The sequence below is a fragment of the Onthophagus taurus genome, chromosome 2, assembly GCF_036711975.1.
Source record: "Onthophagus taurus isolate NC chromosome 2, IU_Otau_3.0, whole genome shotgun sequence".
Taxonomy (NCBI): Eukaryota; Metazoa; Arthropoda; class Insecta; order Coleoptera; family Scarabaeidae; genus Onthophagus; species Onthophagus taurus.
In genome coordinates, this window is record NC_091967.1 from 11,772,324 (window position 1) to 11,793,770 (window position 21,447).

General features: G+C 31.0%; 4 protein-coding genes and 1 long non-coding RNA gene across 5 annotated transcripts; 4 read left to right on the top strand and 1 right to left on the bottom strand.

Annotated features, from left to right (window-relative positions):
• Window positions 1-182: 182 nt before the first annotated feature.
• LOC111426027 (uncharacterized) lies at window positions 183-21,177 on the bottom strand. The gene is made up of 4 exons (XR_011639701.1): window positions 20,439-21,177; window positions 17,032-20,250; window positions 16,808-16,962; window positions 183-13,758 (listed from the first exon to the last, which is right to left on the bottom strand). It is a non-coding gene; the product is annotated as an uncharacterized lncRNA (long non-coding RNA).
• LOC111425927 (superoxide dismutase [Cu-Zn]-like) lies at window positions 605-3,516 on the top strand. Its single transcript, XM_023060217.2, has 3 exons — window positions 605-799; window positions 859-1,077; window positions 2,753-3,516. Exons 1-3 carry the CDS (start codon window positions 605-607, stop codon window positions 3,011-3,013), a joined length of 675 nt encoding a protein of 224 aa, XP_022915985.2. The 3' UTR covers window positions 3,014-3,516.
• On the top strand, window positions 6,873-9,330 carry LOC111425928 (superoxide dismutase [Cu-Zn]-like). Its single transcript, XM_023060218.2, has 3 exons — window positions 6,873-6,964; window positions 8,750-8,950; window positions 9,004-9,330. The coding sequence occupies exons 1-3, from the start codon at window positions 6,911-6,913 to the stop codon at window positions 9,256-9,258; spliced, it is 510 nt and encodes a 169-aa protein (XP_022915986.2). The 5' UTR covers window positions 6,873-6,910; the 3' UTR covers window positions 9,259-9,330.
• On the top strand, window positions 11,141-14,042 carry LOC111426026 (CD63 antigen-like). Its single transcript, XM_023060365.2, has 5 exons — window positions 11,141-11,226; window positions 11,296-11,484; window positions 13,196-13,366; window positions 13,426-13,659; window positions 13,722-14,042. The coding sequence occupies exons 1-5, from the start codon at window positions 11,161-11,163 to the stop codon at window positions 13,776-13,778; spliced, it is 717 nt and encodes a 238-aa protein (XP_022916133.2). The 5' UTR covers window positions 11,141-11,160; the 3' UTR covers window positions 13,779-14,042.
• Window positions 18,203-19,512, top strand: LOC111426025 (allantoicase-like). Its single transcript, XM_023060363.2, has 3 exons — window positions 18,203-18,292; window positions 18,361-18,640; window positions 18,702-19,512. The coding sequence occupies exons 1-3, from the start codon at window positions 18,236-18,238 to the stop codon at window positions 19,490-19,492; spliced, it is 1,128 nt and encodes a 375-aa protein (XP_022916131.2). The 5' UTR covers window positions 18,203-18,235; the 3' UTR covers window positions 19,493-19,512.
• Window positions 21,178-21,447: the final 270 nt, after the last annotated feature.

A 21,447-nucleotide genomic window follows, 5' to 3' on the forward strand; every position in this document is an offset into this window, starting at 1 on the left:
TTTGGCGAAACTAAATATTAAAAGGAGGAGACAACCAAAAAAAAAATTTTGTTATAAAGACTAAAACGTGTTTGCCAAAAATAGACGTTGCTCATAAAATTTTCAATAACATTCTTCCCAAGAGTTTTATCGTCCTCGCTTAACAAGGTGATTCATCGTAATGGAAGGTTATGAAAGGTGTATTGTTTCAAATGGTTTATTGATAAATTAGAAGCGATTAAGATTAAGAACTATAATTAAAACTTTTTAAGCAAAATTTTTGCTGATATTTTTTTGTTATATTCTACTTACATATTAAGATAGCATGTCTAATACAAGGTAATCCATACCGAAAGCTTAATACATGTAATTTTTTCTGTTCACGAATAAACAACATAAGGCATTACAAATAATGATTAGTTATTTTCGAACCATGGTCAAATCGTACATATTGGTTATCGACGTTTTGTTTCAACAGTATTATTCCTCCTAATACCAGCTAAAGACGTCTCGAAAAACCGTTCTTCCACCCACCAGTATTTAAAAGGAGTTGGCACAAGAACATTTAACCATTTACAGGCAGGAAGAGAATCGATCAAGACCAATTTCGATTTCTTAAATCATTATGTTGCGGGGTGTCGGAGTGTTTTTAATTGCCTTTTCTGCGATTTCTTCGGTTCCTTTGAACCCTCCCAGAAAGTTTATCGGCGCTGATCCTGAAATAATTAGAGTACCTAGAAATTTAGTCATCAAATCCTATCCGGCCGTTGAAAACTATCAAAGCGATTTGTATGAAGTCATTATGGAACCGTATGTTTTTGTAAGTTTCTTTTTGTTTTATTTTGATAAACATTCATTTATATGTGTATTTGATTTTAGAACAGTGGAGTTTATTCAGCAATCGCAATGTTTAAAGATTGCGAAAATGCTATTAAAGGAGAAGTTTTCTTCTATCAAAGTGAACCACCTGGTGGTCCCGTTATGATTAGTGGGAACATTACTGGTTTACCATCGGGTAAACATGGAATACATATCCATAGATCTGGATATATGAGAGAAGGTTGTGAAAAATTAGGGGAACATTATAATCCATATATGGTAAGTTTAATTAACTTATCTATATGACATCTAATCAAGTTTAAAACTTGCATCAGCAAATTATTGCAAAGTACACGATTTTTACACACAGCGATAGAAAAATGGTTAGATTTTTCAAATTCGTATCTCAAGAACTAATTGAGATATCGTCATAAAACAACAAGCATTTTAACGCAAATTTAATCCAAAATTAGTACTCCAAAAATCATTTCGTTATTCTAAGAAATTTAGATGTAATAACTTTTTGAATGCATCTTTGCGTGTAATTCGTAATTTTTTAATGTTTAAAAAATCGTATCTCAAGAACTAATTGAGATATCGCCATAAGATAACAAGCATTTTAACGCAAATTTAGTCCAGAGTTGACACTCCAAAAATCATTTCTTTATTCTAAGAAATTTAGAAGCCCCAATATTTTGAATACATCTTTGCGTGTAATTCGTAATTTTTTAATGTTTAAAAAATCGTATCTCAAGAACTAATTGAAATATCACCATGAAATAAGAAGCATTTTAATGCAAATTTAGTCCAGAGTTGACACTCCAAAAATCATTTCTTTATTCTAAGACGTTTAGAAGCCACAATGTTTTGAATACATCTTTGCGTGTAATTCGTAATTTTTTAATGTTTAAAAAATCGTATCTCAAGAACTAATTGAGATATCGCCATAAGATAACAAGCATTTTAACGCAAATTTAGTCCAGAGTTGACACTCCAAAAATCATTTCTTTATTCTAAGAAATTTAGAAGCCCCAATGTTTTGAATACATCTTTGCGTGTAATTGGTAATTTTTTAATGTTTAAAAAATCGTATCTCAAGAACTAATTGAGATATCGCCATAAGATAACAAGCATTTTAACGCAAATTTAGTTCAGAGTTGACACTCCAAAAATCATTTCTTTATTCTAAGAAATTTAGAAGCCACAATGTTTTGAATACATCTTTGCGTGTAATTCGTAATTTTTTAATGTTTAAAAAATCGTATCTCAAGAACTAATTGAAATATCGCCATGAAATAAGAAGCATTTTAACGCAAATTTAGTCCAGAGTTGACACTCCAAAAATCATTTCTTTATTCTAAGAAATTTAGAAGCCACAATGTTTTGAATACATCTTTGCGTGTAATTCATGCTTTTAGAGGTTAATTTGTTTATATTTAAAAATTCGTATCTCTAAAACTAATCGAGACATCGCAATTATTTTTTCTTATCGAAAACCTTATGACTTGTTATGTCGTTTCGTCATTCTTGGTTCTACTTTTCCTATGATACTTAGGTCCAGTTGTCTTTCCATCGCTTTGAAGATCTTCTTATTGATCTTTTTGTGTATGTTTTGCCATCTTTTGTCAGGAACGACTGATAGTAAACTTAAATGAAGGCTACAAACCAAATTTCATATGGAGCAAGTCTAAGGCAACGCATAAAATTGATGTCCTCTAAAATAAGAAGGTAACCGTGTAAACGAAGTTGGTATTAATGTTTTTGCGTAAACCAATACCATCAAATAAATTGATGTATTCTGACATAGTTATACCTCTATACCTCTAAGTCCATCGATGATCCATTTTTAGAACAGACCATTTCAAAATGTTCTCCAGACGTTAGTTACTACAAGCTATTTTCATAACATACAAACATCTATACAATTTCTTATCATTAAACTATTTTGTTTTAGATGCAACATGGTGGTCCAATGGATCCACTTCGTCACGCTGGAGATTTAGGCAACATTGAAGTAACTGAAGGAGCTGAAAGAACTGAATTTACATTTATAGATCCAATAATTTCGTTGGTGGGAGCTAGATCAATTGTTGGAAGATCAATAGTAATAACAGAAGAGATGGATGATTTAGGAAGAGGAGGAACTGCTGAAAGTTTCACAACCGGTTCTACATCGAAACCAATCGCTTGTGCTGCCATCACTTACATTCGTTAAACATTAAATCTTTTTTAATTCAATCTATCCTTTTTTTTGTGCAAAATCAACTTTTTTACATTGTTCCTTTTTGATGTTATCACCGTTCGGATCAGGAGGTTATGAGAATCGAAAGGTGTATACAAACGTATAATTAAGTATACTAATTAATGCGCGCCGTTCGGACTTGGTCCGTCTACAGCAAGAAACTTGTAAGGATGTCGTAATGCGTACGAGAGTTGTTGAGAAAATTGTTCGTTTTGTGTACGTTTCTTATTTTAACAGTAAAACCGAACGAGCCGTGAATAAGGTGTATTTATTCAGTCTTTGTCCTTGCTCAATCGTAGTATTGTATGTGAATGATACTTGATAATTTTATTACGTTTAAACGCAGTTCCATTGGAATGCTAAATATGTTAGAGTAGGTCAGCAAATTTCCACTTCAATAGGCACCGTACAAAAAAATTGTTCTTTTATTCCTATTATTTGTGTTTTTAGATTAAATAAAGTAATTAATTGGAGAAGTTGCGTTTTTCTTTGTAAAATTGTTATGTAAACTGGGGATAACCCGGATTAATTTGCATTATAATTTAACCTTGACAGTCAGAAGCTTTAAAAAATATTAACACAAGAAGTATTTAATAAATACCAACTTCATGAAAATTTTCTCCACGTAATTTTAATTGTGCTAGTTACGTAAATCTTAACCGGCGTCACCAATTTAAGACATCTCGTCTTAAGAAGGTTCAAGCGACTGAAAGTGGATTGACCATGGACGAATTTTTTTACGAGTTCTATTTTTATTTTAAAACAAGAAATGGTCTTGTAAACAAAATCTTGTTTAAACATAAAAAACAATACAGTAGTCCAAGTAGGATAGAATATGTATTATTAGAATATGAGGGAGAACATGAATATGAACCCCACCCAAACCTTTTATTCATATTAACAACATGATGTCAGCATAATAACGATGACTCGTTTCCCATTAACCAGTACTCGGCTTGATTGTGTAAGAGAAAGAGTTTTTTTTTAAATAGTAATTATTATTGACTTTGGTGAGTCAAAAAAGTTGCTTTAAATACCGTAATTTGAGTGTGTGTGAGAAAAGTATGTTATCGCTAAACTAAATTTAACTAACATTCTTCGGGCATTACAATTAAAAAATAACACACCATTGTGTTCTACGAGTTACCTTGAAAAATCCTTCAAAGTCCTAACAATATAATTAATCGTAGTACGTAAAAGCCATATATGTAAAGATGTAGGAATCAAGGTGAAAATCAAACGATTTCTTGTTTTTTATGCCTCTTTAATGATGTCTATCTGCCTAATTATTTTTGAAATCTGTTTTCAAAATACGCCTAACAAACAACATAACAACTAGATTACATGCGAGGTATTTTTAAATACAGATAAAAAAAACCTTCGTTATACTTTATACAAACAAACCTATAACATTACATCTTTAAAAAATAACAAAAACACGAAATATTCTATTTTGTAACGAGATACAGTTCATTTTAGTCAATACAAGATTAATGCAGAAACATAATCTTTCCATTTAAAAAATAAACATCAAGATTCACAATCGCCCAATTTTAAGTAAATGTTGTTTGTCGAGTATTATTTACATAATTTGCATGAAATTCTAAGATTTCTTAGTTATTGGAAATCCTTGTGCTATTTGATATTTCCGGTCCAACCCAACAAATTTCCAAATAACGTGATTCATCTTAATGAATAAAACCAAGCTTAAATCAAATTTAAAAAATGTTTAAGAATTTTCATAAATTTAATAAAAATTCATAAAGTTTAGAAATCAGTTAAGGCCTTTAAAGAATGATAAACTAATCGTTAATTGGAATTACGAATTATTTACTAAAAGGAAATGTTAAATGTTTCATCGGAAATTACTTTGTTCTTGATTCATTTCCTTTACATGGCTTGCAACGCAGAAAGAATGTTTTACTGCTTTATTTGGACAGATTTTAGCACCCAAGTTAATACAAAATACTTATTCTGGGAATGCACTTTGTTGAAAATTCTTTGCAACCAGATACTTGACATTATCATTGAAGTCCATAAAATGTATAGCGCGAAATTTGTGGATACTTTCACTCTTCATCCACTTTACTCTCTTACAGAACCTCATCCATTCACCTTTTCATGATTTCTTAGCTTGATTGAAAAGTTATTTTATGTCTTCTCCTACAGAAAAGCACAAGCACTTCCCTTTTTATTTTTATTCCTGCTATCCGTCAATCACAATTCTAGCCAAGGATAGTATTCTGAACATGCTTTTTTTTTTCTTGGACACTTTTGGATAATATATTTGCCTTTCAGTATGCCAGTAGCATACTGGAGAGAGATCAAGAAACTTTCTCAAATGATTCGGGACGTTAAACTAATGGCACGGAAGCTTTATGTGTAATCATTACAACGTTCCTTGTTGTAATAATGCTCTTTCCTGCATTCATAATCTTCAAGTGATTTGAACGATTTTGAAAGGCACATCAATCTTCTTCTGCAAGACTGTCTACTTTGCAAGACTTTTCCAATCTAATCATAATTTGCAATAGTGATGATCTCATCAGTTAGATTCAGTTATTTTTAAACAGATCCAAATTGATGCACAAAACATTATGTCATTATATTATTGATTAGTGTGCAAAATGTCTACACAACAAAGGATTTAATTTAGGGTTGACTTGATTTTCAAGATTTGCTTCTTCCAGGTGAGGAATCCAAAGACAGATACCAACCATGAGGAAATTTCTGTCAAAATATAACAAACTAAAATATTTGGGGAATAATTCGGATACATTTTATCAAATGTATTTGTGATCTTTCTGTCAAGATCTTTCTTTAGTTATCATGAAAAGTTGTACATTACATTCGGTGTTATTGTTGTTTTCACGAATCTTCTTTGCCCTTTCCAAAAATAATTTCGCAACTTATAATGAAGAAACCTCACTACTGTATTCTTACCATTAGTCTTTTAGAGATGATTGCCCAAAAACCCTTATTGACAAGTTTGAATGGTTTTACGAATAAAAGATCTTAGTCTGGTGTATTAAATTGGTTTAGAAGAAAAATGTATCAATAATTTCATAAATAATTGATTAACTAACTATATCCATCCTTCCCTCAGTATCACTAAACCTATTATTACAACTTGAATTCATAGTTTATTGATTCGTTTTGGGGAAAAAGCATTGTTTATTTATACGTCCACTTTTTATTAACCCATCGCGTCCCCGTTTCCACACGAATCGTTTTGAAAACAGCCCTCTCTGTAGGTCATCTATGTTTAATTAACACACCCAGAGCGGTGTATAATAACACAGAGAGTCCAGGATTGGATTAGAACTTTCGCCCTATCTAAAAGAATGTCTACTATTTTTTTATCATCTACTAAGTTTAATAAATTCGGTTATGTTAATTAATCTTTACGATTTATAATTTAATAATGTTGATTAAGTAATAATTGTAATGTTATAGGTAATATTTGATTTGATTTTTTTTTTGGTTGTTACGGTACTGATTTTATGACGTATGCGTAGAACGAACGCAACTACCTCTCTCTATTAGAACTCTATTATAGATCAATTCATCAAACCAACATCGTAGTTGCCTTCGGGTACAACTTATGCAACAAAACCACGGCTACAAACATTCTATCTGTCCAGAAGTTCAGAACCGGTTCGACTGATTACACCTATAAGTAAACGCGCTTACGGTCCTGTTTTATCATTTTATCGTAACGAATCGTACATCTCACACATCGCCCGTTTATAGTCTCTCTCTCACAATAACTTTCACTTTCTTTCAAATCAACTTTAGCTTCACACGACGTTCGACATTGATACGAAAAACATCCCTTTAAAGAACTAATAAGAAGAATAATTTAAGAAGATGTTGAAATTAGTGGTTTTGCTCGGGTTTTTGGCTGCTTTTTGCGCTGCTGAGGTAAGTAATTGATGGCTAAAAGATATATTTTAATTTTGATTTATGTAGTTTATTTGTTGATAAAATTTTTATTGATTTCAATTTATTTATACCATAATTTAATTTTCATATTATAATTTAACTTATTATTTTGTTAATTTAAAATAGAATTTTTAATGATTCAGAAGGAATTTTCCTATTTCGTCATGTTCCCCCTACTCATGAAATAATTTAAATTTCAAATTACAAAACAAAAAGAATTATATTATTTAGCGATTGTGATTTTAACAATTTGTTATCGCTACTGTTAGTTTACAATTATATAAAAAGAATAATTTGTAATCTTATTTGTATACACATTAAACTCCTTTCTTATCGATTCACGTATTGCTTGAGGCATTTTGATAATAATCTAATCTATTCCTTGTTGTAAAGAATAATGTTTAGGATGAAAATAAAATTTTGTTCAAAAAATAAAAAACCACCTGTAGCTTATTTATAGGTCCGCACTTGCGCATGTTCCGCATTGTACAAAACGGTCAATAATATGTTGAATGATGTAAGAAAGTGCCTGACCTACATAAATGCAAATATAATAAAAAAACAACAAAAGAATCCCGCTATTACTTCTGACCAAAAACATCTCTGCTCGATCAATTTAATTAAACTGGAACTCTCGGAACGATCTCTCATTAATATTGTCGAAAGATACGCCACACACATCCAACGTCTTCATTATTACTAAATGTGATTAAACAATGTGCATGGTAAGAGGATCAGAGATAATTTCGAAGTGAAGCAATTAAGTTATTTACTTTAGTAGTTTTAGATTTTCAAGCTTTAGTGATCAAAACAAGAATCGGCCCTGCGTAATCTATACTCATACTAATCTCATAATTTGAGTACTGTTTTTGGACTCTATCCAAATGATTTAGACGTTGTAGAAAAACACTGGTCAACCTATGAGATTAATATGATCCACCAGACTGTGTTTAGACAACATTTAAATCATTTAGATATCATTCAAAAACTGTACTCAACCTATGAGATTAACATGATTCACTAGACTGTGTTTAGACAACTTTTAAATCATTTAGATGTCATTCAAAAACTGTACTCAACCTATGAAATTAATATAATTCACTAGACCGTGTTTAGACAACATCTCTAAATCACTTAAATGTCATTCAAAAACTGTACTCAACCTATGAGATTAATATAATTCACTAAACTGTGTTTAGACAATATCTCAATTTTTTTTCTTGGACAATTTTGAATCTTTTCTTGTCTGGTAATGAGTCTAAATCAACAAAATAGAATCTTTGCTAATCAGAAACAGTGAAAACATGGAGAGCCAGTTTCCAGGCTTCCTAAAAAACTTCCACAGATTTTTTATGGAATAAGGAATAATGAATATGCGATAATCATCTGTGATAAGAGCAATAGGTCTCCACAAAATCAACAAGACCATGAAAGTCTTGCTGAAAACGGTGATGATTTACAAATAGTAATAGAGGCAGGCAGAACAACAAAGTGGTTGGAAAAGACGCAAAAGATGTGATGGCCATCGTCCATGATTGATGCAAAAAAAAAGCTCTGAGTGTTAAGCAGAAAACAACATATTGATTACTAAAGACTACTTGTACTTCGAATTTGCTAATTTTTGTTTAATGCGAAAGGTATCTAAGATAGACTAGAGTTGCAAAATTGATTATCTACCATTAACGTAATAAAAACTTTTTAGTTATATTTGAATATGGACAAACATGATACATTTCTTGAAACTATTTTGTTTTTTTTTTTCAGAACAAAGGTATTGCTATTATTACAACTGGTGTAAGTGGAGTATCCGGATCACTTACTTTCACTGAACTAAGTGGTGGAGGAGTCCATATTGTGGGTACTATCAAAGGATTAACCCGCGGTAAACATGGGTTCCATATCCATTCAAAGGGAGATTTAACCGACGGATGTGGATCAACAGGATCTCATTTCAATCCATACAACGTGAGCATTACTTTTAGCATTATTTACATTAAATAATTTTTTTGTTGATTCAGAAAACTCATGGTGCTCCTGACGCTGAACATCGTCACGTTGGTGATTTAGGAAATATTGAAGCGGGCGCAAATGGAATTGCCACCGTAGATATTACCGATAAAATCATTTGTTTGACTGGTGAAACTGGAATTTTGGGACGAGCTGTTGTGGTCCATTCTGGGGAAGATGATCTTGGATTGCAAGATACCGATGAATCGCACACCACTGGTTCTGCAGGTTCACGAGTTGGATGCGGAATAATAGGCATCTTGTAAATCTTTTACTTTATTCTTAGTGCCTTATTTGTGCTTTGTATCGTGTAAATATAAATCTACGTTTGTTGCGTCTTTCCTTCTTTTTTTATCCCTTCTGTTTTCAATTTATTTCAATTTCTGCTGTTTTGTGCTAATAAAAGCTTAAAAAATGTATGTTGCTACCTAGTTCTTATTTGTTGTGAGTGTAAATCAACTTTATTAAAACTGGTGTATATTTTAGATCTGATGATTTCAAGTTCAGTGGATCGGGATATGTATCGCCAAATATCTTAATGTTGTGTGGTGCATCACTTTTAATATACTTCAAGCACTGGTGAAGTTTAATGGAGGATCTATAGTAAAAAAGAATGCATCGTTTTACCCAAATTTTAAACATTACCAAATAATAACAGAATTAATTAATTATAAATATGATACTGTATTATATGTGTAATTTTAACATAAATCAGTGCCTAGTCATAACAATAGTTGAATGTATTTTCTTACCTATTTTAAGACCTACTTGTACTTACTCTAAAGTTTGTGTGTTTTATTTAGTTTTAAAATAAATTATAAAAATAAAGTTTTTCTCCTAAGCTCGTCTTTTTCTTATTTTACTTATTTATTATAATATTGTCAAAATTTTAAATTATACAATCTCAAAATAGATCAATTTATTCATTTAAAAGAACTTTTTCAGAGGTGTAGTAGAAGTTTTTTTGTTTCTAACTAGATACTACTAATGGAAAACTAGATATTGCTGATGGATGATTGGATGCTGCTGGCAGAGGACTAAATACTGCTAATGGAAGATTAGATATTGCTTCAAGATGAGTAGATACTACTTGCAGATGATTGGGCACTGCTTGTAGATGACTAGATTCTGCTGGATTTGGAGATTCTGCTGATAAATGGCTAAATATTGCCAATGGAAGACTAGATGATACTGGCAGAAAACTAGATACTGCTGATGGAATATTAGATGTTGCTGGCAGAGGACTAGATACTTCTTCCAGATGGGTAAAGATTGTTGGCAGTAGACAATTTAGTACTACTGATGAAAAAAATAGTTACTGCATAAAGATGAAAAGATAAGATATTTATCAATACAACAGAACAACATTAATGGCATATGAGATAACTCGTCTGCACTAGGAGAGAGTAGAAGTTTCATAAACTAATTATTCTGTATTAACTACACCTTAATCTTGCGTTACTCAAATGATTGTGGAGAAGTTGCTAATTGAAAATGTGTGTCTAATATAATATCATATCAGTAAAGATATGGGATAGGGATTAAAAATTACAGATTAGATGGAAAATTAAAAAAAAGATTATTCAAATCAATCGTATTTCTTGTATTTCCGTAAAACCTTAGAATACTTCGTAAGTTTCATTTCTATATGTAGACTAAAACCACTAAATATTACATATAATGCAACCTGAAACAGGAGTCATCAAACCCTGCGTCTTGCATGTTCAAGTATCGATCGACATTTGTTGTTTGGATTGAATCTAATTTTCTGTTTGTTATGCACTTCAATTGATTATAACGTTGTTGTTTTAATAATAAATAAGTTGTGTGTCAAATCTAATGATTATTATATTTATTTAAAGAAAACTCAAAGAAAAATTAAATTCAGTATAAAGCAAATTCCAAATATAGGTCTGATCTAATCGACAAAAGTAAAACTGTTCTAGAACGAAGGGTGTTACGCTGCACTCTCACCCTTAAAGTAAACTACACAAAGAAGTGGTAGCTATGGAAACTATACCAATACAAACATTTCTTCTCCAATCGTTGAACTACCGCGGAAATTGTTAAACCACCACAGTTTTCAAATAACTTTCCACCAGCAGACGTTAACGAAGAATAAAGAAATAAAGAGGTGCGAAAAATTAAATAAAAATCTTTTAAAAAATATGATGGAAACTTGCTCAAGCAATTTCATTAAATACGTGCTATTTTTATTTAATTTAATATTTGCAGTAAGTGATTTAAATTTCATTTTATTTAATTAAATGAGATTTATGTTATTTATTATTATTTCTTGATAGATTTCTGGATTAGGTTTAATCATAGCTGGAGGAGTTGTTTACGCCAATGTTGGAGAGTTTAGTCATTTTATGGAAGGAAGAATTTTAGCACCACCCATCGTTTTAATCGTTGCTGGTTCCATCATTTTTATTATAGCTTTCTTAGGTTGTTATGGAGCCATTAAAGAATCTTATTATCTTCTTATAGCAGTAAGTATTTTTTTTTGATCATTTGAAATGCATAATTTTATTCAAAACGTGACAACATAACTATAATAGATCGCGTTTTAATGGTAACTCATAAAACAACCCATTAACCGACCGTTAAGGTGATAAGTTAAAAATAAAACGTGATTAACCCCTTCTGCAGATCTGATAAGGAGATGGCGCGACGTTCGGGTCAAAGTTCAATGTGGCGATTTGACCCGAAAAAGGGTCAAAAACCTGAATATATCACGGGGTAATAATTTATGTGTCCGAAATACATTTTTATCGTGTCTAATGTAATAAAATTACTGTTGACCTTTGTGGAAAACGTATCGTGCGTTTCCATCGGTTTGGTGTAAAAATGCTGCGCAAAAGCACCCCACCTTAAATTTGCATATCAATAAAGGTAAAGGTTGACTCCCACTCCCCACACAATGTCATGTTTGGTGTTACAAATGTGTTGTGTAATCATTTTTACAAAGGATATAATAATGATCTAATTTAGATTTTTTGAAAAATTGATTATATGCTTACCAAGAAAAAATATATAAACGCATGACTCATTTATTATGTGTTTGAAAAAATAATTTCTTTTTAAAACAATTTTTGATTGATTTTACAAAAGATTCAAAACATAGAAACATGAAAAATTCGAAATAATTAATGCATGGTACATTTATCGCGAAAATGATGAGATTCTATCAGAACTTTGGTGATATGATATTCCCAAGATTATGTACATCTATTTTCTTAACCTTTCAACTCTACACAAACTTACAATTCCACACTAGCTGATAAAGTGTCAACCTTAATGAATGAAATTCTTGCTAAAAATGTAGTGGGCGAAAGAAGATGCAAAACACTTGAACAGTTTGGAAATACCAAAACATTAGCACTACATGTAAGATGTCGGAAAGAGAAACCTAGTAGATGGAAGATAAGTAGTTATGTGAAAAAAAATGCACTGGAAGATTGGTTACCTTGATAAATAAATGTGTTGGATAAAGAACAAGATGCCAGAAGGAATGTGATGTTGTTTGGAAGACAATAACAGACAATGGTGAAGACTAGATGTAGAAGACAACTAGATGCAAAAAGATTTTTTACCAAAAATCAAAGAAGAAATGCTAGATCAACAATGCCAAAATGAATGGGATGTTAGATGACAGAAAATGTAAACAATTAGACATAAAAGTGAATGATTAATGAAGATATTGCATGGCAAAATGGTGTAGACAGAAAATATTAGAGTCGTAATGAAAGATGACACCAAAAACAAAAACTTGCTAAATGGAAAAACAAATAAACAAATAAATGCAAGAAAAAGTTGTACAGTGATACCATAAAAATGCTGGATTTAGGAAGGTACTATATAACATTTTTTGCAACTCACACGAAAGATATCAACTTAAAAACTGGTTCCTGGCTTTGACTTAATTTTTCACAACTAACTGAAAATAACTTTATAACCATTGTCTTGAATGGTGTAATACGAATAACAGAGCAACATAAATAACGATTTAAAGTATTAAATATTGTTCAGCCACTTTTCCAAGCCTTTCCTCCAGAATAAATCTCAGACATTCTCTCGTCTTCTTTGCCTTTACTGTCTAAATTAATGACTGCTATTATTAATGTGCGCGGTCTGCAAAAAAAATCATGTACTATTTTATATTATTTAGTATATAATAATAATCTTCTATTTTTCTTTCAGTTTGCTTTATGTCTACTCTTAATCCTTATCGTCGAACTCGCAGTAGGAATAGCAGCGGCTGTTTTCAAAAATGATTTTGAAACCGTAATGAAAGACACCTTAAAATCTTCTATGGATAAGTACTTGAGTAACAAAGCTGATAGAATGGCTTGGGATCACATACAAACTGAAGTAGGCAAATTAACAAAAATTTTAATTTAAATTGTAACTTATCTTTTTATGCGTTTTAGCTTGAATGTTGCGGAATTGAGAGAGCAGACGATTGGCCAAAAGGCCAACGTCCATATTCTTGTTGTCACGCCTTGAATCCCGACGACACTCCACCGGATTTCAATCAATGTCAAAATGCTCAAAATGTTGATCCAATTTTGTACTCCACCGGGTGCTTGGAAAAATTGAAAATGAAAACTTCTTCAAATGCTTCTATTTTAATCGGAGTTGGAATCGGCATTGCTTTTATCGAAGTAAACAAAAACAATACTAAATCTATTTCTTCTCTTATGATTAATGATTTTTTTTATTTAAGGTGATTGGAATCGTTTTAGCTTGTTGGTTGGCGACTGCTATTAAAAAGAAAGAATAAAACGTAATTAAGTAAGCTTAATATATTCACACATTTATATTCAGGATACATATCATCGTATTTGTAAAATAAGTACTAGAATGTGTAGAAAATGAGTGTTAAATTTAACGTTAAAAAATATATTATTGATTGTTAGAATGGAAAAAAAATTTAATATCTATTTGTTGTTAGTGTTCATGTAGAACGTCACATTTAAATAAAATGATATATTATATGTACTAATTTATAAAGAATTTTAAATAAATATAAAGATCTTTTTGAAAAGGTGTAATATGTGTTGCCTATCCACTACAAAAAAATTAAATGTAGATCGTTACTAAAAATTGTTTTTGTTGTTTTTGCTATACTCTGTTTTTAAACCAGGAGGAGTAAACGCGAAAGTCAGATTTACACTAGGAAAAATCACCAGAAAATATCACTACATATTTTGGCGGTAAATTTAAATTAATAATTATTATTATTTATTTATTTAATTATTATTGTATTTATTTTCGTTTGTTATCGTCAACACTAAACATACAAATTAACATTGAAGTTATGAGTGTATTTATTTCAAAATATAATAAAGAAGGGTTTAAGAACACAAAATTTACAATAATGACACGAAACTGTCGAATTGTCAATAACCTAACCTTCAAATTCAAAATCAAAATTCAAAATTGCCTGTGTGTGAACCTTCCTCGCATTCAACCAATCACGTGCAAGGTCAATCTGGTGACAAATTTAAAATACTCCTCCTGGTTTAAAAACAGAGTATAATTTCCAAAGAAAACTTCAAGGTATAATTAATGTTTGTAAACAAAACTAACCTTACCTAACATTCCTTCACGTTATAATTGACATTACAAAAGAAAACTTCACGCTATAATTGCCATTACTAATTGCCAAAGAAAACTTCAAGGTATAATTAATGTTTGTAAACAAAACTAACCTTACCGAACATTCCTTCTCGCTATAATTGACATTACAAAAGAAAACTTCACGCTATAATTGCCATTACTAATTGCCAAAGAATACTTCATGGTATAATTAATGTTTGTAAACAAAACTAACCTTACCGAACATTCCTTCACGCTATAATTGACATTACAAAAGAAAACTTCACGCTATAATGGGGTCATACACACTTATTAAATTTAGAGAAAATTTTTATGTCAAACGATATATGCAAGTATATGCATGAACACAAAGTAAAAGAAATATTTTGATCAATTTTATATTTTGCGCAATTTGAAGTGAAAAATAGCAAATATTCAAACGAAATAATTTCGCGGCTTTTCTGTGACGTAGGAACCGCACTGCCTAAAACAAGTTAAATTGTCCGTTAGATAGCGCTTGCGGTGTGACAGTGTCAAAATAAAACCATGGATGTAATACAGTGTCTCTATTACATCCATAAACAAAACATAATAAACATAACCTACAAACACTCTATCTCTTTTCAATACAACCTAAATGACGTTCATCTCTTCCTCGCATTTGAGCGGGGAGCAGGGGACGCAAAAGTGAGAATCGTACGTCATCAACGCGGGAATTTTAAAAGCGCAAATGGGTATATAAATTTTCAATAATTTTTTTAACAATGACTTTGTTCGAAAATATTAAAAAAAAAATAACGGTAACTATATTTTTATATAAATTTTCAGAAAATATAATAAAAAAAAAATCGTGTATGACCCCATTGCCATTACTAATTGCCAAAGAAAACTTCATGGTATAATTAATGTTTGTAAACAAAACTAACCTTACCGAACATTCCTTCACGCTATAATTGACATTACAAAAGAAAACTTCACGCTATAATTGCCATTACTAATTGCCAAAGAAAACTTCATGGTATAATTAATGTTTGTAAACAAAACTAACCTTACCGAACATTCCTTCACGCTATAATTGACATTACAAAAGAAAACTTCACGCTATAATTGCCACTACTAATTGCCATTACTAATTGCCAAAGAATACTTCATGGTATAATTAATGTTTGTAAACAAAACTAACCTTACCTAACATTCAGCGTCTGAAGACACAGGACTAAACCCGAAACTTAAAAATATACAACTTAGCGCTGAATAACAATTAAAACTAGAACTAACACTTGCACTAGAACTATACTCTGTTTTTAAACCAGGAGGAGTAAACGCGAAAGTCAGATTTACACTGGAAAAAATCACCAGAAAATATCACTAGATATTTTGGCGGTAAATTTAAATTAATAATTATTATTTATTTATTTACTAATTATTGTATTTATTTTCGTTTGTTATCGTCAACACTATACATACAAATTAACATTGAAGTTATGAGTGTATTTATTTCAAAATATAATAAAAAAGGGTTTAAGAACACAAAATATACAATAATGACACGAAACTGTCGAATTATCAATTACCTAACCTTCAAATTCAAAATCAAAATTCAAAATTGCCTGTGTGTGAACCTTCCTCGCATTCAACCAATCACGTGCAAGGTCAATCTGGTGACAAATTTAAAATACTCCTCCTGGTTTAAAAACAGAGTATAGTAACCACGGACGCTTTTTGTGCTTTATATTTCTGCAATGCGTAAATAGAAAATATTATTGGACTTCAATGTCTCTGATTATAACAAGAAAAATTCTGACTTAAATTGAGGTGATTACTGATTACAGAACCATATGAATATCAAGGGCTTCTCTAATGATGATACGCTTCAACGTTTGTCTAGTTCGGCGAAGAATGTTTCTGCAGAAAGGCCAGAAACTCTGAAGGTTTCAACTGATTTTAGACCCATATCGATCGCATCAACACCAGATGAAGAAGACGAACAGCAGTGAAGATCTCAGAGGGCTACCTTAATGTCAAAAACCCAATACAATATTTTGAGCGTTATTTAAACGCAGAATTCTTTGTAAATATGTGTTTTTTGTACAAATGTCACGTTCTACTCGTGAACAGAAAAATACTATTACTACCTATATAGGCTACCATATACCAGTATTACACGATCTAATGACTGGAAAATACATTTAATAATTTCAGAGTTCTTACCTCACACAGGAAGATGTGTCAAAACAACTTGTGAAAAGTAATACAAAGCCGAAAGGGATAAAAAATTTTGTTGCAGAGAATCCTGACGTATTAATTTGATTTATATTTGTTTGAAGGTAAAGGGTCTTCAGCGGAATCGGCTTTCTATCCAACACCTGAAAAGTTGTAAAAAATAAAGATAATAGAACGGTAGGTAAAAGAATGGTACTGAAGTTGCAAAATACCTTATCAGTAGACACTTCAATTTACATGGATCATTATTTTACCTCTATATATATTCTGCCAGAAGATGTGATTAAAATCCTTAGTTTTTGCAAAATGTCAGCAGTGTAACATAATGTTTCCATTCCACTAATTACCCAGCTATGGACTAAAAAAAGCCACTTAAAACAGGCAATCAATAGTTGGAAGGCCTCAAAGGTAGCCTTACGCTGAAAAGAACTTCCAGGTCACAGACAGGCGAAGAGTACAAAATCAAAGAGTTTCATTGAGGTTTCAATTATTTTCTTACGCATGTCACTTTTAATATTTAATTAATATTTTGCCTATTGAAATATTAAATGTCATTAAATGTCGTTTTGGATCATTGGAATCTTACGATGAAAGAGCATATAAACAAGACTTCATTGAAGTTTCCTAATAATTCAACGAAACTATTGAATCAAAATAGCAATGTTTAAAAAATCAACATTTTGTAATCAATTTAATATAGCAAAAATAGTTTAGTATAACGGACTTTATAAAAATAAAATTATATATCAACGGTAATCTTTGAAACCAATTCATGATACTCCACATTACTATTTATTTTGGTTAACGACCTAGAATAAGATCCGAATTATCTTTACATTACACAACGACAGTTAATGTTTATTTTTCGAAACATATACAAAGATAATATTTAAAAAGAACCTTCTCATTGAACTCAGACATAATTAAGAAAAAGAATTTCATCTTTATATTTATAGAAACAAAATTTTTTATTCGTCCGGACAAAGTTAAATAAATATGAACTGGACTCTTCGTACCTTGACCACGAGACAGAAATCAAGAACGAAAAAATTGTAATTAAAGCCTTTTAAGATAACACAACATTGACCTTCATCCACTTTTTTTGGTTCAATTATATTTATTTAATGCGTTGTAATTGACGCATTTAAAACCAAGAAAGTGGAAAAACTAAAATCTTAAAAATCAAACAAACACTGTTGACTCATTATTGACCTGTAAACTTTCCATAAACGTTTAATATCGTCTTTGTTATCATTAAAATAAGGAAAATTTCGTCAAAGCGTACTAGGCGTGTAAACAATTAAGTTTTCGATAAGACATTCTTTAAACCAGATATCGCCGAACAGTGCAGAGTATATAAAAGGATTTCCAACTGACAATTATATTTAATATTATTAAAAACTTTGAAAGAAAACGATGTCTTCAAACGACTTTTATGAAATTGAAAATTTAACCGATTTAATTTGCGAGAAGGTACTACCAAAAATTATTTAAATCAAAAATTAAAAATATTAATTAAGCAAAAAATTTTATTTATTTAGAATGGAGGAAAAATCGTATTTGCAACTGACGATTGGTTTGCACCGGCTGAAAATCTTTTATTGAATGAAGATCCAGTTTTTAAAGTTGGCGTTTTTACAACTTACGGGAAATGGATGGACGGGTGGGAAACTCGAAGAAAACGTAAACCCGGTCATGATTGGTGCGTTATTAAATTAGGACTTCCAGGTGTTATAAGAGGCGTGGAAGTTGATACTGCTTTCTTCACGGGAAATTATGCACCACAATTTTCAGTTCAAGCAGCTAATTTAACATTAGAAGGTTGGTTCCCACACAATTCATATTATTAATTAATATACAAAAATATTAACATTTATTTTAGAAGTAAAAAAGTTTCCTTCAAGACCTCTAAATTCCATTGGTACAGAATGTAGTCAAAAACATTTAGATCAAATCAATCAACTCCACACAGATGATTGGACTGAAATTATTCCAATGACACCATTAAATCCTGGTTATTTAGAATCTCGCCACAACTTTTTTAAAGTTGACACCAAAAAATGTTTCACCCATATCCGATTAAACATGTTTCCGGATGGTGGAATAGCAAGATTAAGAGTTTACGGTGATGTTCATTACACAATAGACATGAATAAAAAAGAAGAAATCGATTTGATCGCTTTAAAAAACGGAGGTTATTGCCATAGTTATTCGAACGCCCATTATGGGCATCCAAAAAATTTAATTCGCCCCGGAAGGGGTAAAGACATGGGAGACGGCTGGGAAACGGCAAGAAGAGCTGATCGTCCTCCAATTTTAAAAATCGACGAAAACAACATTTTAAAAGTACCCGGAAATGAATGGGCGATACTCGGTTTGGGTTGTGTCGGAAAAATTGAACGAATAGAAATTGATACAGCACATTTTAAAGGAAATTATCCGGATTGTGTTAAAATTGAAGGAGGAATTTTAAATAGTGATGAATTTGAATGGAAAACGATTTTACCAAGTTCAAAATTATCGGCACATAAAATCCATCAATTTGGGAATATTGATATTTTAAACAACGAAAGTCCATTTACGCATGTTAAAATAATTATATCTCCAGATGGTGGATTAAGTCGTGTTAGAATATTTGGGAAACCAATAAGTAATTTATTAGGAGTATATTAAATAAAGTTTTTGTAGTTTTATATTATCATTTATTTTATTCTATGTATCAAATTGCTGGTTTTATCCACTATCCTTTCTTTATTCCCCCTTCCTACTCTATTTCATAGAAACTTCTATTAATAATAATAACAACAAAATATCTGAAGGCTAGAAAAACGCTCAGATGACGTCAACCCACTGACGAATGGATTGATGAATGAACTAGAAGAATACCAGCCTCCGGAACAGGCAGGCTTCCACAAGGAGTGCAGCACAATGGAGCACATTTAGACAATATGTACTATATCTACCTTTTGTAGACACATATGCCTGCTCCGTAAAGCAGCCCTTCCTCAAACGTAGTGGCCTCATCCGATTCTTTGCGTTCTGATAATAAAGCCCTTCTTGCTTCTTTAACCATATCTATGAAGTTCCGCTCAGCGAATTTAACGCGGCACGCATCGGCTTCTTCACAAAAGTTATGGCAGGTTGGGCCTATAACAAGGCTTGAAGCTTCATTATCTTCATTATACTGTTGTAGCCATCATTATAGTAGCAAGTAGCTAAGTCTGTCTAGATCGAGGACTTTTTTGCCACCTGCAACAGATTTCGGTGCGATCTACCGCACCATTGCATTGAGGCTTTCGTTGCTATTCTGAGTAAAGCCTCCGATGCACCTAGTTAAAAGTTCTTCTTTGCTCAGATCGTAGGTAGAGCTTCGAAAACTTCAATGCGCATCAGCGGAAAATGTTGAAACAAAACTTACATTTTCGTATAACCTAAGTATCAAAAAAGATGCTAATTTAAAAATTCCTGGAAGCCGTATTTATTGAAATTAAGGAATGAGACTTGTTCTAACTTAAAGCTCAAAGCTTTCTCTTTAAAATGATGTATAATAATTGTTGGGTTGGATTGGAAAAATATTGAGAAAAAAAAAGTTGAAACAAAACTCACATTTTCATATAACCTAAAAGTGTCAAAAAAGATGCTAATTTAAACATTTCTGGAAGCCGTATTTATTGAAATTAAGGAATGAGACTTGTTCTAACTTAAAGCTCAAAGCTTTCTCTTTAAAATGAGGTTTAATAATTGTTGGGTTGGATTGGAAAAATATTGAGAAAAAAAATGTTGAAACAAAACTTACATTTTCGTATAACCTAAAAGTGTCAAAAAAGATGCTAATTTAAACATTCCTGGAACCCGTATTTATTGAAATTAAGGAATAGGACTTGTTCTAACTTAAAGCTCAAAGCTTTCTTTTTAAAATGATGTATAATAATTGTTGGGTTGGATTGTAAAAATATTAAGAAAAAAAATGTTGAAACAAAACTTAAATTTTCGTATAACCTAAAAGTGTCAAAAAAGATGTTAATTTAAAAATTCCTGGAAGCCGTATTTATTGAAATTAAGGAATGGGACTTGTTCTAACTTAAAGCTCAAAGCTTTCTCTTTAAAATGTTGTATAATAATTGTTGGGTTGGATTGGAAAAATATTCAGAAAAAAAATGTTGAAACAAAACTTACATTTTCGTATAACGTAAAAATGTCAAAAAAGATGCTAATTTAAACATTCCTGGAAGCCGTATTTATTGAAATTAAGGAATGAGACTTGTTCTAAATTAAAGCTCAAAGCTTTCTCTTTAAAATGATCTATAATAATTGTTGGGTTGGATTGGAAAAATATTAAGAAAAAAAATGTTGAAACAAAACTTACATTTTCGCATAACCTAAAAATGTCAAAAAAGATGCTAATTTAAAAACGCCTGGAAGCCGTATTTATTGAAATTAAGCAATGGGACTTGTTCTAACTTAAAGCTCAAAGCTTTCTCTTTAAAATGATGTATAATAATTGTTGTGTTGGATTTCTCTCCAGCCATATCCCTGTAAAATATATCATTACAACCCAACATTTAAATTTTGTTCAAATAATTTTTTATACTACTTACAAAAAATCCTTTCTTAATTGATTAAGTACA

Bases quoted from the DNA above. Each gene is read 5' to 3' on its own strand.
- LOC111425927 (XM_023060217.2), top strand. From the start codon at position 605: ATGTTGCGGGGTGTCGGAGTGTTTTTAATTGCCTTTTCTGCGATTTCT. The intron at 800-858 runs GTAAGTTTCTTT...ATTTGATTTTAG, and splicing joins TTATGGAACCGTATGTTTTT to AACAGTGGAGTTTATTCAGC. The intron at 1,078-2,752 runs GTAAGTTTAATT...ATTTTGTTTTAG, and splicing joins AACATTATAATCCATATATG to ATGCAACATGGTGGTCCAAT.
- LOC111426026 (XM_023060365.2), top strand. From the start codon at position 11,161: ATGATGGAAACTTGCTCAAGCAATTTCATTAAATACGTGCTATTTTTA. The intron at 11,227-11,295 runs GTAAGTGATTTA...ATTTCTTGATAG, and splicing joins TATTTAATTTAATATTTGCA to ATTTCTGGATTAGGTTTAAT. The intron at 11,485-13,195 runs GTAAGTATTTTT...TTTTTCTTTCAG, and splicing joins CTTATTATCTTCTTATAGCA to TTTGCTTTATGTCTACTCTT.
- LOC111425928 (XM_023060218.2), top strand. From the start codon at position 6,911: ATGTTGAAATTAGTGGTTTTGCTCGGGTTTTTGGCTGCTTTTTGCGCT. The intron at 6,965-8,749 runs GTAAGTAATTGA...TTTTTTTTTCAG, and splicing joins CTGCTTTTTGCGCTGCTGAG to AACAAAGGTATTGCTATTAT. The intron at 8,951-9,003 runs GTGAGCATTACT...TTGTTGATTCAG, and splicing joins CTCATTTCAATCCATACAAC to AAAACTCATGGTGCTCCTGA.
- LOC111426025 (XM_023060363.2), top strand. From the start codon at position 18,236: ATGTCTTCAAACGACTTTTATGAAATTGAAAATTTAACCGATTTAATT. The intron at 18,293-18,360 runs GTACTACCAAAA...TTATTTATTTAG, and splicing joins CCGATTTAATTTGCGAGAAG to AATGGAGGAAAAATCGTATT. The intron at 18,641-18,701 runs GTTGGTTCCCAC...CATTTATTTTAG, and splicing joins AGCTAATTTAACATTAGAAG to AAGTAAAAAAGTTTCCTTCA.